Source organism: Psammomys obesus, unplaced genomic scaffold, assembly GCF_907164565.1.
Source record: "Psammomys obesus unplaced genomic scaffold, mPsaObe1.curated_primary_1811, whole genome shotgun sequence".
NCBI lineage: Eukaryota > Metazoa > Chordata > Mammalia > Rodentia > Muridae > Psammomys > Psammomys obesus.
The window spans coordinates 27,081,837-27,096,870 of record NW_026596134.1 but is presented as its reverse complement, the minus strand read 5'-3'; the positions used below and the strand labels follow the sequence as shown (position 1 = coordinate 27,096,870).

The 15,034-nt window shown below is 42.5% G+C and overlaps 1 protein-coding gene across 3 annotated transcripts in view; it reads left to right on the top strand.

Annotated features, from left to right (window-relative positions):
• Positions 1-1,866: 1,866 nt before the first annotated feature.
• The window catches only part of Rgs6 (regulator of G protein signaling 6), a 420,077-nt gene continuing 406,909 nt past the window's right edge, over positions 1,867-15,034 (top strand). For all 3 annotated transcript variants that reach the window (XM_055593079.1, XM_055593078.1, XM_055593077.1), the window contains exon 1: positions 1,867-1,957. In XM_055593079.1, the coding sequence (XP_055449054.1) occupies positions 1,874-1,957 (84 nt within the window). In that variant the 5' untranslated portion in view covers positions 1,867-1,873. The remainder of the gene's footprint in view (positions 1,958-15,034) is intronic.

Sequence of the window (15,034 nt, the reverse complement as noted above, 5' to 3'; positions counted from 1 at the left end):
GAGCAGCAAGTAGGTGTTCCGAAACAAAGCCATACGTTCGCTTTGAAAGTCACTGATTAGAATAATAACCTGGGTTTCCCTGTGGCACGCTATTTATAGCAATCACACCACGACCCAGAGTGATCCTCTGCAGCCTTTTAGTTTTAAAATGCGTTCTAAGTCAGACAATGTAGAGTAAGCCTCCACTCCGCGTTGGGTATTTTGGGCAGTAACATCCTTGCATAAATTACTGATTGCTGTTTCTTCCAGATTCTCTACCCTAATTTGTTTTTATAGAATGACCTTTGGTACCAGTGTAGTTTATGGGTTCTTCTCTTGAACCGAATGGCCTTTTAAAGTATGGTATTTATCCAAGTTTCTTTGATGAAAAGCCCTGTGAAATTTGTGCAGATAGCCCTGGCAGGCCCGTAGATTAGCGATAACATTTAGAAAGAACCTCTCTGGCTTTGCACTATACTTTCCCATTCAGCCTGTCTGGGGCTCACCTGCCGGCGAATTCACCCTTCGGTGTCGGTGGAAAGTGAAGTCCTGTGGCTCTGAGAAGGGAACCCAGTACGTTATCAGCGTGCCGAGCTCACACAGCAAGTGCGCTGTCACACCAAGAATGGAACTCATCTCGTTACTCCCAAGTTTTCTACGCATGTCATTATCTTACCATTGTTTTTGCAGGCTTTTTCCAAAAGGTTGAATTAAACACATTCGCTTTTTTTCTTAATTCACGTGAAATTCATGTAACATAAAATTACTCATCCTCCAATGCAGAGTTTAGCAGCATTTAGCAGTTCTTGGTCATCTATAGCCCTCATCTTTCTCTAGCTTCAGAATATTTTCATCATCCTCAAAGGAGACCCTATGTTTGCCAAATGACCACCCCATTCCTATTTCCATAGTGCTGGCGGCCATTAATGCTTTCTGTCTCAGTGGATCTGCTTATTCTGGGTACTTTATATAAATGGAGTCATGCAATACATGATTTTTTTTTTCTGACAAGCTGCTTTCATATAGCAGATATCTTTTTTTATAGATCATTTACACAGTAGCGTAAATCGGAGCTTCATTCCTTTTTTTATGGATGAGTAATATTCCACTCATGCCTTGGTGGACGTGCAGGTTCTTCCTACTTACTGGTTAGTATGACAGAGAGTGCTGTGCATATTTTAGGACTGGTATTTGAATATTTGTTTTTAGTCTTGGAGTATATACATAGACGTGGAATTTAATATTTGAAGATCACTAAACTGTTTCTGCTGGGGCTCTACCATTTGGTATCCCTGTCAATCATCTGGAGGGTTCTTGTTTACCCATGTCACTATTAACGCTCGTTGTTGTTTTGCTTTTGTTTCTCTGTTCGGTGTGTCCCTGGCTGTCTTGGAACTTGCTCTGTAGACTAGACTGGCCTGGAACTTTGAGATCTGCTTACTGAGTGCTAGGACTAAAGGTGTGTGCCAGCAACACCTGGCTAAAACTTGTTATTGATTTCTTATTTATTAGTATGATTGGAGTGGCTATAAAGTAACTTTTTGGGATCTTGATTTGTATTTCTGCAACTAAATATCCATATATTACTGTGTAGGAATTAAGCAGAGTGATTTTTTTTTTTGTTAAGGCAAAATCGGCATCAAAATGATTGAATTCATCTGTTGCCAGGAGATTAAAATTAGCATACGTTTTCTCCTAGGGTGTGTGGCTCTGGAAAGGACCTTGTGCTTTGAGGCTAGGGACTGTCCAGTGTATCTGGCAAAAGACACTTGTTATTTGTCTTTCAATGCTTTCTCTCTCTCTCTCTCTCTTTCTTTTTTTTTTTTTTAAACAAGTTCATTCTTGACTTAATGGTCTATTTATTTATTTTGCAGTGTGAGAGAAGATACGCAGGATGGCTCAGGGATCCGGGGACCAGAGAGCAGTGGGGATTGCTGATCCAGAAGAGAGTTCTCCCAACATGATTGTCTACTGCAAAGTAAGATGCCCAGGGAGCCACTGGGCATTGCTGCCTCTGTGTGTCTGTTCTCGGTGAGGGCAGACTGATGGCGAGAGATGGATGCTGTCTGCCTGAAGTATTTTAAGGACAGAGGAGGGTTTTTTCCTCTCATTGTTTAGTTCTGAAGTTCAAGGAAACATTTTACATCATTTAGTTTTGTGTAAATCCCCAGATTTACCTAAGCATTTGCCTAAGCAATGCAGCTGGGAGCGTCTGTCCCTTCAGTGGCCTTCACAGTGCCATGCAGATGGAATCAAAATGAAATGTCTTTGAACTCCCAGTATATGGTCTAGGTGCTGGTGGGAGCTGCAGAGGTGTGGCCTCTCAGTGCTTAAAGGTGGTAGGAGACATAAAAGACCCATAACACCTGAAATAGAGTCGGTTAATTTGCAGAATAGGTGCAAGGAAAATGTTCTCTGTCATCAAAGGAAGAAGCTAATTCTCCCAGCTTCGGGTCGGGGAGTCCTTGTGGAGGAGTAGTTTCAAAGGACCCGGCTTTAAAGGATTTGCAGGATTGTCACATGAGAAAAGCAGAGGGGAAGGACCCACCAGGTAATGAGATCTGTTCAGCAAAGGCACAGACCTGGGGACACTAAACAGCCATGGGATCAGATCGTGAATGGCAAGAGCAAAAGGAGAGAAGATTGGGGTCATATATGTGGATGCAGCCAGATTGTAGAACTATTGGATTATGTGTAGTTTAATCATGGAAAAACATTTTGTACTGAGAGTTGTAAAATCGATCTGTCTGGCGTTTAGGGTTTTTCCACGGTGAGCCAAAAGGTAACACGGTGAGGGGCACAGATGCCCTGAGAGTATTTCTGCGTCTGTGAGAAGGGTGAGGAGGATGCTTTTCTGGCCAGATAAATGCCCTTCAGAACGGAGAGGGGCCAGGAGGAGGGAGTAAAATCTGAATTATAAAAAGCTTGAAAACTGAGGGAGTGTGGACTGAGAGGTGTGTGGAGGGTCAGAGATGAGTAGGTTGTGGACCTTGGGTGCTGGGAAGATGTGGCTGCTGCCAATTCCAATGGTGACATTTAGAAAGACGGTAAAGCCCATAAGCTTATCTTTATATGTGTCAAATATATGCATGCTTATGAAAATTTAAGCTAACAAGTGTTATATATAAAAAAGGAAATGGGTTGATTGTTTATTCATTTCACTAAATACTTGAATTGTCTGCTGGGAACTGTGCCAGCTGTCACACTGTATTTGGTCTGTGTTAATCAAAGGTGCAGTGTCTCAATAAACATTCCTGTATGATCAATATGGTGGCGTGTGTGTGTGTGTGTGTGTGTGTGTGTGTGTGTTGGAAAACAGAACTCTTAAATTACTCTGTCTTTGGGTTAGAATCCTGTAATTCTTTGTTCCTCAAGAGAATGGTGAGAGAGCCTACCTCTAAGAAAGATGTCTATTGAATTATAATAAATAATAAATATAGCATGCACTAATGGAACCAGCAGTTGAATGAAACACGCAGAAAAGCACAGAGGTGATTGTTGTAACCTCCTCCCCCAGCGGCAGGAAGACACAGGGCAAGGAGAGCAGGGACATGGCTTTGGAGATCAGCTTGGGCTATAAATCCACCCTACAGGGAGGAAATTGTTGTGAAAATTCATTTCAGTGCAGTGAAACATCTTTCGTCCACCTTGGTTTCTACTGTGGTCCATGATAAGTATTTATTTCTCCTGACTCTGTAGGTCTTACAGGGACAGTGATGCTTAGAGAAAGCTTGAAGTATAAGATCTGTAAATGTTCACGTTGTTAGTAAATTGAGCAAAGTCAGTCGATGCAGTGAGTTTTCTTTTTGAGACAGAAGATAAGAATACAAAGGTTATTGAAAGGATTATTATTAAAAAAACATTTATTTTTATTTTGTATGTATGACTGTTTGCCAGAATGTATGTATATATCACCCATATGTGTGTGGTTTCCAAGGAGGCCAGAAGAGGGCATCAGATTCTCTGGAGCTAGAATTTCAGACAGTTGTGACCCACCATGTGGGTGCTGGGACTCAAACAAAGGTCCTCTGGAAGGGCAGCTGGTGTTCATAATCACTGAGCCATCTCTCCAGCCTCAACCTACAGTTTATTAATGGTCAACAAGAAACGTGAAACAAGGACAGAAAGGAATACCTTTCTGTTAAAATGATATGTTGAAGGTAGGAAATTTTCTACAGGTTTGTGGTAAGTTTGACTTTTTCCTTTGTGTGTGGGAGCAGGGACCTCTTTTGTTTGAAGTTCCTTAGAGCAATGGCGACTAGGAAGAGTGCCTTGTTGTGAGGAGTATTTACTTTTTCACGTAGGGCACGGTATTGAGGCTCTAAGAGACTTACCTGGGCTTGTTTGGTCTGTTATGAAGGAAGAATGTGTGTTGCCCAGGAAGAACACCCATCTGGAAGCACGTTAAGCTTACATGAGCTTGACCTCCTGAAACCCTGGCTGTGCTTGACCCTTACTGCAATCCCACAGCGTTCTGCTTCCAATGCTGTGAGCTGCCGTTTGGCTACACCCAAGAACTTGGCAATTGGGGCATGTTGTCAGTAAAGGGCAAATCTAGGAACTAGGGTTAATTCTCACAATTTTCCATAGAACTCCTTTTGTGGGATCATTTTTTTCCCCCAAGGTTATAGCCATATCATACACCCACACCTTCGCTCAGGTGTCCACAACAAGACATTTTGTTTCCCTTCTCTCTTTGGTTGTTGCTCTTGACATGGACACTCTCGGTGTGAGACATTTGCTTGGATGGCTTTTGTATTGATCGGTATGCCAGCCTAGAGACAGAGGCTCAGGGTGAGCTTATAGATGAGGTGAGGACATTCACAATGTGATGTGACTTTCCATTTCCTTACTTTTAATTGACACACAATAATCGGGCAAAGGTGTGGTGACGCCATCTTACTTTTGGGTGCGTGTCCATGGCTCAGCCATTAGCATATCCTCCGTCTCAGGCATTTATTATTTCTGTTCATGGAAACAGTCAAAGCCCTCCATCCCAGCTCTTTGGAACAAACGGGAAATTTCTGCTAACTTGGTTGCTGTGAATTTCAGACACTGTTTAGGATGGTCCTGACACAGGGGCCAGCTCACACCTTCCAGAACACACTTCATTTTCTTTTCACATTTCCATGTCATTAACTGTGGGAAGTCGTACTTCCCCCGAGGCATGATTTATTTATCGACTTGGACCGACTTTCTAATTTGGTTTCTTCATCTTTCATATTCACATTTGGATCAGAGGTGCGTATGAAAAATGTATCGGCTGCATTAAAGATCTATTTAAAAGAAAACCTTAATCATTCATTAAGACACCCACAGCTTCTTAATATCTCCAAGCCCTTAGGGTTCTGGGTCACTGAACTGCCCGGTGTAGCAATGATCTCAGACTCTAGCTGTCTATCAAACTGTTTAGAGCTCCTTATAAAAACACCAGTCCTCAAAGCGTGTCCTTACCCAAGGATACTGCACATTAATAAGTCTAGGGTAGATGCTTGAAATATGAGTTTGTAAAATGATCTCAGGAGAAGCTGGCTCTCAACTAAACCAGAAAAGTACTGACTCAGTGTTTGTTTTTCCCCCTACCCCGTACCCGATCATTATGTAGTGTTTATATTATGTGTTGAAAAACCATGGGGAAATTAATGTTTACATTTGGTTTAAAATTTCTATTTACACCTATATGCTTTAAGTTTATGTGTTTGTGTGAGTGCGTATGTGTGTATGTATGTCTATGCCTTAGGTGTGTCCTGCTGTGATGAAACACCATGACCAAAAGCAGCTTGGGGAAGAAAGAATTTATTTTGCGTACTCTTCCACGTTATAATCCATTAATGAGGGAAGTCAGGGCAGGAACTTAAACAGGGAAGGAACCTGGAGGCAGGCGCTGATGCAGAGGCCGTGGAGGGGTGCTGCTTACTGGCCTGCTCCTTATAGCTTGCTTAGCTTGCTTTCATATAAAACCCAGGTCTATGAGCCCAGGGAGCCCCACCCCTGAAGGGCCAGGCACTCCCCACATCAATCACTAATTAAGAGAATGTCCCACAGGCTTGCCTTAGCTTTATCTTATGGAGGCATTTTCTCAGTTGGGCTTCCCTCCTGTCAGATGTCTCTAAATTTTGTCAAGTTGACATAAAAACTAGCTAGCACAGTGTGTGTGTGTGTATCACATGTGCATGCACATGTAAGACCGTGTGCACATATGACGTGACGCACATGTGGAAGCCAGAAGACAACTTGTGGGAGTTGGATCTCTCTTTTCACACTGTGGCTTCCTGGGATCGCACTCAGACCTTCAGCATTGACGGCAAGTACTCCTATCTACTACGTCATCTTGCAGGCTCTTAAACTGGCTTTTTACATTTCAGAAATATTTGTGGATTCCTCAGGATGTAGAAGAACCAACCGCTTGCCATATTGTTTGACTCAAAGGACTTTAATGGCAGTGACCTGTACTGTACATTTAGTAGCTCACAGAGTACCTTCATAGTGTGCGGTACCCCTCCATGGTCTCTGCATCAGCTCCTGCCTCGGGGTTCCTGCCCTGCTTGAGTTCCTGCTTTCTTTCCTTCGACAGTGGGCTAAGATGTGAAAGTGTAAGCCAAAGAAACCTTTTCCTCCCCAACTTGCTTTTGGCCATGGTGTTTCATCACAACAATGCGAATCCTAACTAGGACAGTATTCAACATCCTCAGATGGAAAAACCAATGTACCACAAGGCTGCAGAAGGCTTGCTTGTGCAGTGAGGTCATAAGTGTGTTCATAATTCCGGGGGTCCAGTCAGTGTCCATCATGGTACCCAGCGGTGCTACCATGCCCGCAGCCCCACATGAAGTCACCATGTTCTGGAGCTCAGTATCCATCAGTTTATTTAATAGTGAATGTCAGGAGGTAGGTCTCCGCTTCCATGCTCGCTTCAAGGATTTGACATGGCTCATGCTGAAGCCTCCTTCCATTTTGCGATGCTCATGTATCTCTGTAAAGAGGCTCTGAAATGTTTGTTCTTCTTATAATGAGGGGAAGAAGTAGCTTTCTGATTTTTCTCTGAGTGTTGTTAATAGACTAATGTCAAACTGGACACATAATTTGACTTGGTAGAACTCTATGTTCCTTCATAGTGGGTGGGCAGGGAAAATTCTGGCTCAGCAGGACCTTGTCTGAGGTCAGGAGGAAGTACAGTGTGGTGGAAGGTGCCACAGAAGGTATGGAGATGCTGGCCCAGATTTGGCTCTTATTGTGGGACCTTCATCTTTTTTTTTTTTAACCCATTTTCTCAATTAATTGTTGTTTCTCCTTTCTTTCCCAACTACAGAATACTTTTTAACTACAAAATAATCTACCCAATGTTCATGTAAGATATAAAGAAAAAAATGTGAATTCTATACATTGATACTAGCCTCATAAATAACATCACTTAGGCTTCATTTTTTTTCTATTGTCAAGTAAGAGAATTAGTCTATAATGTGCAAATATGTTTTTATAATGTTTTCAAAGTTGAACTCTATAAATTTTGATCTTTCAAAATATGACCACAATACCAAAACTGTATGCACATTTAAAGGCCTTCCTAACCTTTCTGGGGATATTTTATATGGCCATAGATAAACTTAAAGTAGATTGAGATTAAACAAAATTTTGTCAGGTGTCAGGAAAAATTATTAGTAATAATTTAACATTAGTAGACATTAGATGTCTTCTTGGGCAGCCCTTGATGGTATAGAATGTGAGAGTTGAAGAAAGGATCAGGAGTTCAAGGCTATCCTTGGCTACATAGCAAGTTTAAGGCCAGCCAGGGCTACATAAGACCCTATCTCAAAATCAAACAAACAAAATCCAAACTGAAAAAAAAAAACCAACAACAAACAAACAACTTTTTGTGGCAAATTGCTTTTTTGGGCTTGCTGTGACACTTACGACATTTGCATAATTATTTCTAATTATAATTGCATGCTTTAGAAATAGCAGGAATGGTTTTACAGTAGCAACAATGTCAGTACTACAGAGTGTCATGGATAAATTAGGGCTTCCAGGGGAAGAAGAAAGAGCCCACATTGCAGGGTGTTGGAAGACTGTGAAGCTTTGTCACTGATGGCTACTCTCCCTGTTAGTTTTTACTTATTGGGTCCTTTCCTACTGGTGTGATACCTGTGTGGCTGTAATACCCATGACGCTGTGATACCCCGCAGTACATTTTCACGTCACCAAGGACACTTGACGTCCTGGGGCAGAAGCTGGTTTAGGCACCCTTCCTGAGAATAAACACGCTGCCGCTATTTCAGTCTCATAGGTGGTGATGTTCTACACCAAGAAGGGCAAATCCAGCTTGGAAGAGGCAGAGCTTTGGAGGAACCTAGGAGCAGGATATTATCTTGAAGCTCAGAGAAGGCTGTGGCAGAAGCAGGCTAGCTAAGAGGTTGCAAACTCTCAAGTCCTGTTAATGAAGCCGTGATGATATCGGAAACCATTTGAACAGCAGATGTACATTGATCTTCATTTTTGGACCAGACACTGTCAGATGCTGGAAATGCAGAATGAGGGCAGAGTACTGAATAAGCCCATGAGGCAATGTGGCAGGGGTTTGTGTGTGTGTGTGGGGGGGGTGTTGAGAGCTAAGGCAGGGGAATGGGTGACTAGACAGTTCTGTGCTGGTACAGATAAGCCAAGGAATAGAGAGGGAGAGGCCAGGGGAGAGGGATTGCATTATATAGTCCATAGCAGATAAAAGACACCCAGAGGACTCAGTACATTTCTTCATTCCTGAAACATGAACAGGAATTAAGTTGCTGTACAGGAGGGGGTGGTGACTGAGGAGACTAAAGGACGATCACACAGCACGTTATTGCACTCTAAAACCTTCAAGAGGCTCTTTTTGTGGATCTATGTTGCTGCAGTGAAGGCTTGAGACATAAAGCCAGATCCTGAAATATCTAATGTGTTATCTTGGAGGCTGATATTGTACAGGTGTCGTCCTTTTGTGCTCCCACACCACCGTTCTGTGCTTCTGCATGCTATTCTCCGTAGCCACAACCCCAACGCATAAATAAAAAATTTCATACCCTCCATTTATCGTTTAGTAGCTTTATTTACTGAGGGAGGAGAAGGAAGAGGAAGAGGAAGAAAGGAGGAGAAGGAAAAGGAGGAGAAGATAACCTACAAAGTTAACCTAGCCAAAACTTTAAAGTCAGTTAAGTCAGAATATTTAAAATGAATGAAGTTTTGATCCTGAACTAAGAAGTTTGTTTTTTTTTATTTTTTCTTTTCTTTTCTTTTCTTTTCTTTTCTTTTCTACATTAAATAAAACCTCCAATGACTAACTTCAGAGAGTGTTTGGGGTAACTTGCTTAATTTTTCAGACTGCAATTCAAGACTGCTTTCATTCCGTTTTTTTGAATTTACTTTTTATTGCCTTAGGGGGGAAAGAGCCTTTCAGTTTTCTTTCCCTCCCTGGAGTAGGCTTGCTAGGACAGCAACCTCCCATAACATTTCCTTGGTTGGCAGGAGAGAGGCACACGGGCAAGTCCCAGACCCATAGTGTCTTCATTGGCATCCATAGAAGAAAGAGATGGGTTTCAATGTTGGAGGAGGCAGCTCAGTGTGGGTTAATAGCATGTGTTGCCACAGGTAGAAATTTCTAATCTGAGAAGCTTTCAATGTGCTCAAGCCTCCATTTCATCTTTTCACTTCCCCCTCCTTATTTCACTTCAAACAGCCCGAGATTTTGCTTTCTGGCTGACAGTTTATCTTACCATTCACAGTCCTTTGCGGTATTCTTACCCGACGGAGCACTTGAATATGGCTGTCAATCCTCTGTTGGTACAGTTTTGAACAAGGAAAGTTTGAAGTGAATAGGTATGTGCGAGAGGGAAATAAATGTCTAAAATCATGTGGCTAGAAGAGGAGGATTCTTTTAAAAAAGACCATTAGCATGCCAGCGGGGTCAAAACAGAAAATGGACAAAGATTTTGGTGAGTGATGCGTGATGGACAAAAGCTTTTGATGAGTGAGCGCTCTAAATTCTAGACATGTATTCTGGGGAGAGGATGGAAAACGCATGCACAGATGTAAACCGTCATTCCAGCCCACCAGGAATACCAGCAAGTCTGGGAAGTGACAGCCACAGACCAGAAAGAGATCAGATACTCACTGAAAAGAAATGGTTAAATCATAGCTGTGGGCCCAGGAGTCCTATTGGGATGAGGCCACCGCAGGATTTCTGTTCTGGCAGAAGCTAATCCTTGCCTTGAAAGGATGGTGTCTACTCATCTTCCAGGATAGGATCAGGGTGCACGTTCTTATTTTGAAGATCTTAAAAAGGCTTTTCCATATGGGCTTTAATGTGTTTGTTGAATGTTATGATTATGTGAATTTTCTCAGATGTCTTCTGAGTTGTTCTTTCATTTTTCCACGTGGTTCTTCTAGACAGCTTAGATTGTCTCTTTCTTTGCTGAAGAATTAAGCACCTTTCGGGTTCCTTTAGGAAAGTCTGATGGTGATAAATCCTCTCAGGTTTTGTTTGTCTGAGATCCGTTTGTTTCATCTTCAGGACTGGAGGCTGTTCTAGGTTCTAGACTGGCAGCTGTTTGTATCCATACCTGGGCCACTGTCATGGTCCTGTGGCTTCCATCATTACTGTTGGCAGGTAGCTGCTAGTTATTGCTCCTCTTCTGAGGGTAACCTGTTTTTTCCCCCACTTTGGTTGTTTTTAGGATCATTTTCACTTTTTTGTAGCTATATTTTAAATTGTGACTTTTTGGGTATGTGTGTGCTTGTGTGCGCCTCTGTGTGTGGACACACGTATGTGTGGGTACACGCGCACGTGTGCCGGGGTTTGTGGGCATCTTGCTTGCTTGTTCATTTTCTTTACCGAGGCAGGATCTCTTGCTGGATTTGAAGCTCACTAATTTGGCCTGTCCAGCCCTCTTACCTCCTGCTTCTGAGTGTTGGGTGATATGTGGCTGCAATGCACATGGTTCTATGCGGGTTCCGGGGATCTGAACTCTTGCCCTCATGCTTATGCTATAAGCTGTTTACCCACCGAGCCATCTTCCCAACCCCAGTGAGCCTTGCTTTTCATTTGCTCCTCTTAGGGCTTACGACACATGTTATTATTTGGAGGTTTCTTGGCCAACAACTCTAAATGCTGATTTCTCTTTTCTCTCTTCTTGGGACACTATTCATATGTTAATCCTTTTTCCTCCCTTGGGTTTTAAACTTTTTTTTTTTTTTTAACATTCATTGCTGTATTTTTGATTAATTATTTTTTTGTGAGTTTCAAAGTAGGTATTTTTGTATCAAAAATTTAAATAACATTTTTATTTATTCTTTGGAATTTGAAATTTTTATATAATGTATTTTGACTGTTCTTTCTCCTCCTCAGCTTCTTACAAATTCTCCCCCACCTCTCTGGCGGTGGAGAACTTAATATTTTTTCTCTAGTAAAACACAACACAACAAAACAGAAAAAAAAAAAACCCACACAGAAAGCTTGCAGTCCAATTTGTGTTGGCTTCTGAGCACAGGAGAGGAGTTCACATACCTAGTGTCACTCCATTGAAGAAAACTGATTTTTCTCTGTCCCCCGAGGCTATCAACTGTGAAGGGCTTCTTGGCCAGAGCTGGGGCTTTGTGCCCACTTCTCCTGCTCTGTGCTCAGATTTTGTCTGGCTTGAACGTGTGCAGGCCTTGTGTATGCTGCCACGGTCTCTGTGAGCTCACATGTGCGTTTAGTCTGCTGTGAGAACATTGCTTCCTTGAAAACATCCAACACAGTGGTTCTCAGCCTTCCTAAAGCTGTGACCCTTCATATAGTTCCTCATATTGTGCTGACCCCAACCATGAAATCATTTTGTTGCTACTTCAATAACTGTATTTTTTGCTACTGTTATGAATTGTAATGTAAATATCTGATAGGCAGGATAGCTAATATGCAACCTTGAAGGGGTTGCAACCCACAGAGTGAGAGCCACTGTTCTGTAGCAATGTCATTTTACTTCCAAAGAATTTGGTAGTGTATGTGTTTGTGTGTCTGTGTGGTGTGGAGTGTGTGTGTGTATGTTGATGTGTGTGTGTGTATATGTCTGTCTATGTGTGGTGTGTGTGTATCTGTATGTGTGTATGTTTATGTGTGTGTATGTCTGTGTGTGGTGTGTGTGTGTATTTGTATGTATCTGTCTATGTTTATGTCTGTGGTGTGTGTGTGTGTGTGTGTGTGTGTGTGTGTGTGTGTGTGTGTAGGCCAGAGATAGACATTTTTAATAACAGGTGCCTTTCTCAGTCACTCTCCTTACTTGAGATAAGGGGTCTCACTGAGTTTGGAGTATACAGGCAGAACAGAGGGGCTGGTTGGGGAGCCCCAGAGATCCACTCCTTTCTGCACTTCCCAGCACTGGGTTACACACATCAGCGACTTTGCCTGGTTTTTCAAGTCATTGTGGGCATCCCAACTCAGGTCCTTATGCCTTTGTATCAAACAAACACTTAAGCCATTAAGACATATCCCCAGCCAAGATTGATTAAATCTAATATTCTAAAAATCAAATTAAAGTAGCTTCACTTCCATTCTTGCTAGGACTAGCGTCTGTCTGGGTCACTTTTTGTAAGAAGTTCTCTATGTCCAGCTAAGCCCGGGATGAAAACTTATGTGTCACCCTCTCGGTGGAGGTGGACAGTGACCTGTTGTGTTTCTTCCAGAAGCTCTTGGGACTGCAGGAAACCGTTCAACTTCTCAGTGAAGCCTTTGGCTTAAGAAATTGCTAGTGCCTTTGCTTAGAAAAAGCATCCCTGGTCCTGAGCCTCACTTTCTTCTTAGCTTTCTTCTCCTTTCAGGTCACTGAAAGGAATAAGCAATTCTGTACCTCTCAACGCTTTTCAGAACATTGACTAAAGTATTCTTCAGTCCCCCCCCCCCCCCCCGCTGCTCTCACTAGGAGGGCTATTTTGAAGCATCCAATGAGCTGTCATCTGGAGTAGAGTCCCTGAATACTGGCTTGGAAAGAGCATGGATCTGTCTCCCATAGACCCGGTTGATTCTTACAATGTTTTAATATTTTAAAAACATTTATTGTTTATTTTTGAGTTTTAGTATGTAGCCAGTGAGGCTTTGAAACTTACAGTCCTCCTGCCTCGTCACCCTGATGCTAGGATTAAAGGCGTTTGGTGCTGTTCGTGGCTCTGAAAAGGAGCCTCAGAGAAGACATTTTCTTAGAGGCTTACTCCTGTTGAGATGGTGGTGCTGGAGATGAAGTCAAGTGAGAGAAACCCTCAGGACGTGGAGGATGAAGGACTGGCCTACGGAATCAAGGCTAACGGCCAAGATATGGGCCTTGGTGGCTTGAGGTCCTCTTCTGGGTAAGCAGGAGGATGGGAACATGGAACATAATGTCACTAGAGTCACAGGAGCTTTTCCCACCTGTCTTTCTTGTGTAAAAGTCTACCTTGTGTATGAGTGATGTTTTCAGGAAAACAATTTTAGTATGAAATGAACCCGAGGAGATGTACTATATTACCTGGAAGAATTTGTACTTGGCTGCAAGTAGTCTAGAACATGAACATGTTCAGGAGGTAGCTCGTGCCTGTCCATCGTTATATGTGACACTTAGAAGTTTCTGTATCTGTATTTAGGGGGCAATAAATAATTCCCCCACACACTGTGGCTCAAGACAGCAGAAATCTACCCACTATTGTGGAGAGTAGAAATCTGAGATCAAACTGTGGCAGGGATGTGTTTCCTATGAGGGTCAGAGGTCAGAGTCTTTGGCTGCCTCTTCCTGCATCTTTGTGGTCACTGGAAATCCTTGGCATTCTTCAGTTTGCAGGCTCCTTCCTTGACCTGCCTTTACCTCTGTCCCACATGACCTTCTCCTGCTGTGCTTAGCTCTGTGTCTATACCCAACCTCTTTAAGAAGGGGGCTATTACTGAGTTTAGTCCTCACACTCCAAACCCAGTATGACTCTACCTTAGCTAATTATATTCAAAAGGACCCCATTTCAAAATTAGGTCACATAAATCAAGTGTATTAACAGTGTATTCCTTGGACTTTAGCTTCTGGCAAAGTCTTGCCTGGGGAATAAGGGGGTACCCCAGAACTCAGTCCTTGTCCTAGACAATCCTGCCAGCCCAGAGTAGACAAGGATTAGAAAACATGGTAGTTGTTCATGGACCACTTTTCTCATGTTGGGCTCTATGGTGGGTGCTGTGCTCATACCAAAGCATGGAATCACCGGAAGAACTTGTTGGCAAGGGCTAGGGAGTAACAAGTGGGGCTCAGTGTGATAGCAGGATGGAAAACCATGTTTGCTTTATTCTGAAGCTTATAGTTTTGGAGAAGAAATTGGTGTCTGTAAAATTAAAAACCAAAACGAAAACAAAAAACAACTTGAGACTATTTGCATGAATTAGAAGAGAATTAACACTAACCATGCTACTCACAGAAGAGGACCCCAGAAGAAAAACAACTGGAATTGCATCCTTAAGAATGGGATTCTGGGTCATGGGGCCATGTGGGGAAATATGCAGAATATTTACCATAGTGTGTTTGCGATCTAGATGCTCAGCGGCTATGATAAGGTTCTGTTCCCTGTAACACATTTCCGAAAATGCGGTCAATCAAAAGTACACGTAATATACCGAACTCACCAAATCAACACCAAACTCAGCCACACAGCTCACTGTAGAGTACCAGTGGTTTCCTCTGTCCATCATGCAATGGATGGAGGTATGGCTCACTGCCATTGTAAGCCTCGTACACAGAAATACCCTGTCACATGGGAGGCCAGGAGAAGGTCAAAATTGAAGTATGGTTTTTATTGTACATGTGTGTCTCTTTTGCACCATTAAGCCACCAACCAGTCTTAAATCATTAAGTTGAGTACTACCTGCCCTACATATAGAAGATATATGTGATGCAACTGTAACCTCACTCTTCATATGAGGACCCGAAACAAGGAAACTTAAAACGCTTTCATTCTCAAACTCACATGGTGAGAGGTATCAGGAGAGCCAAGTTCCTTAACAACTGGTTTTATTTCTTCCTTCCTTTTTTTTTTTTTTTAAATCTAT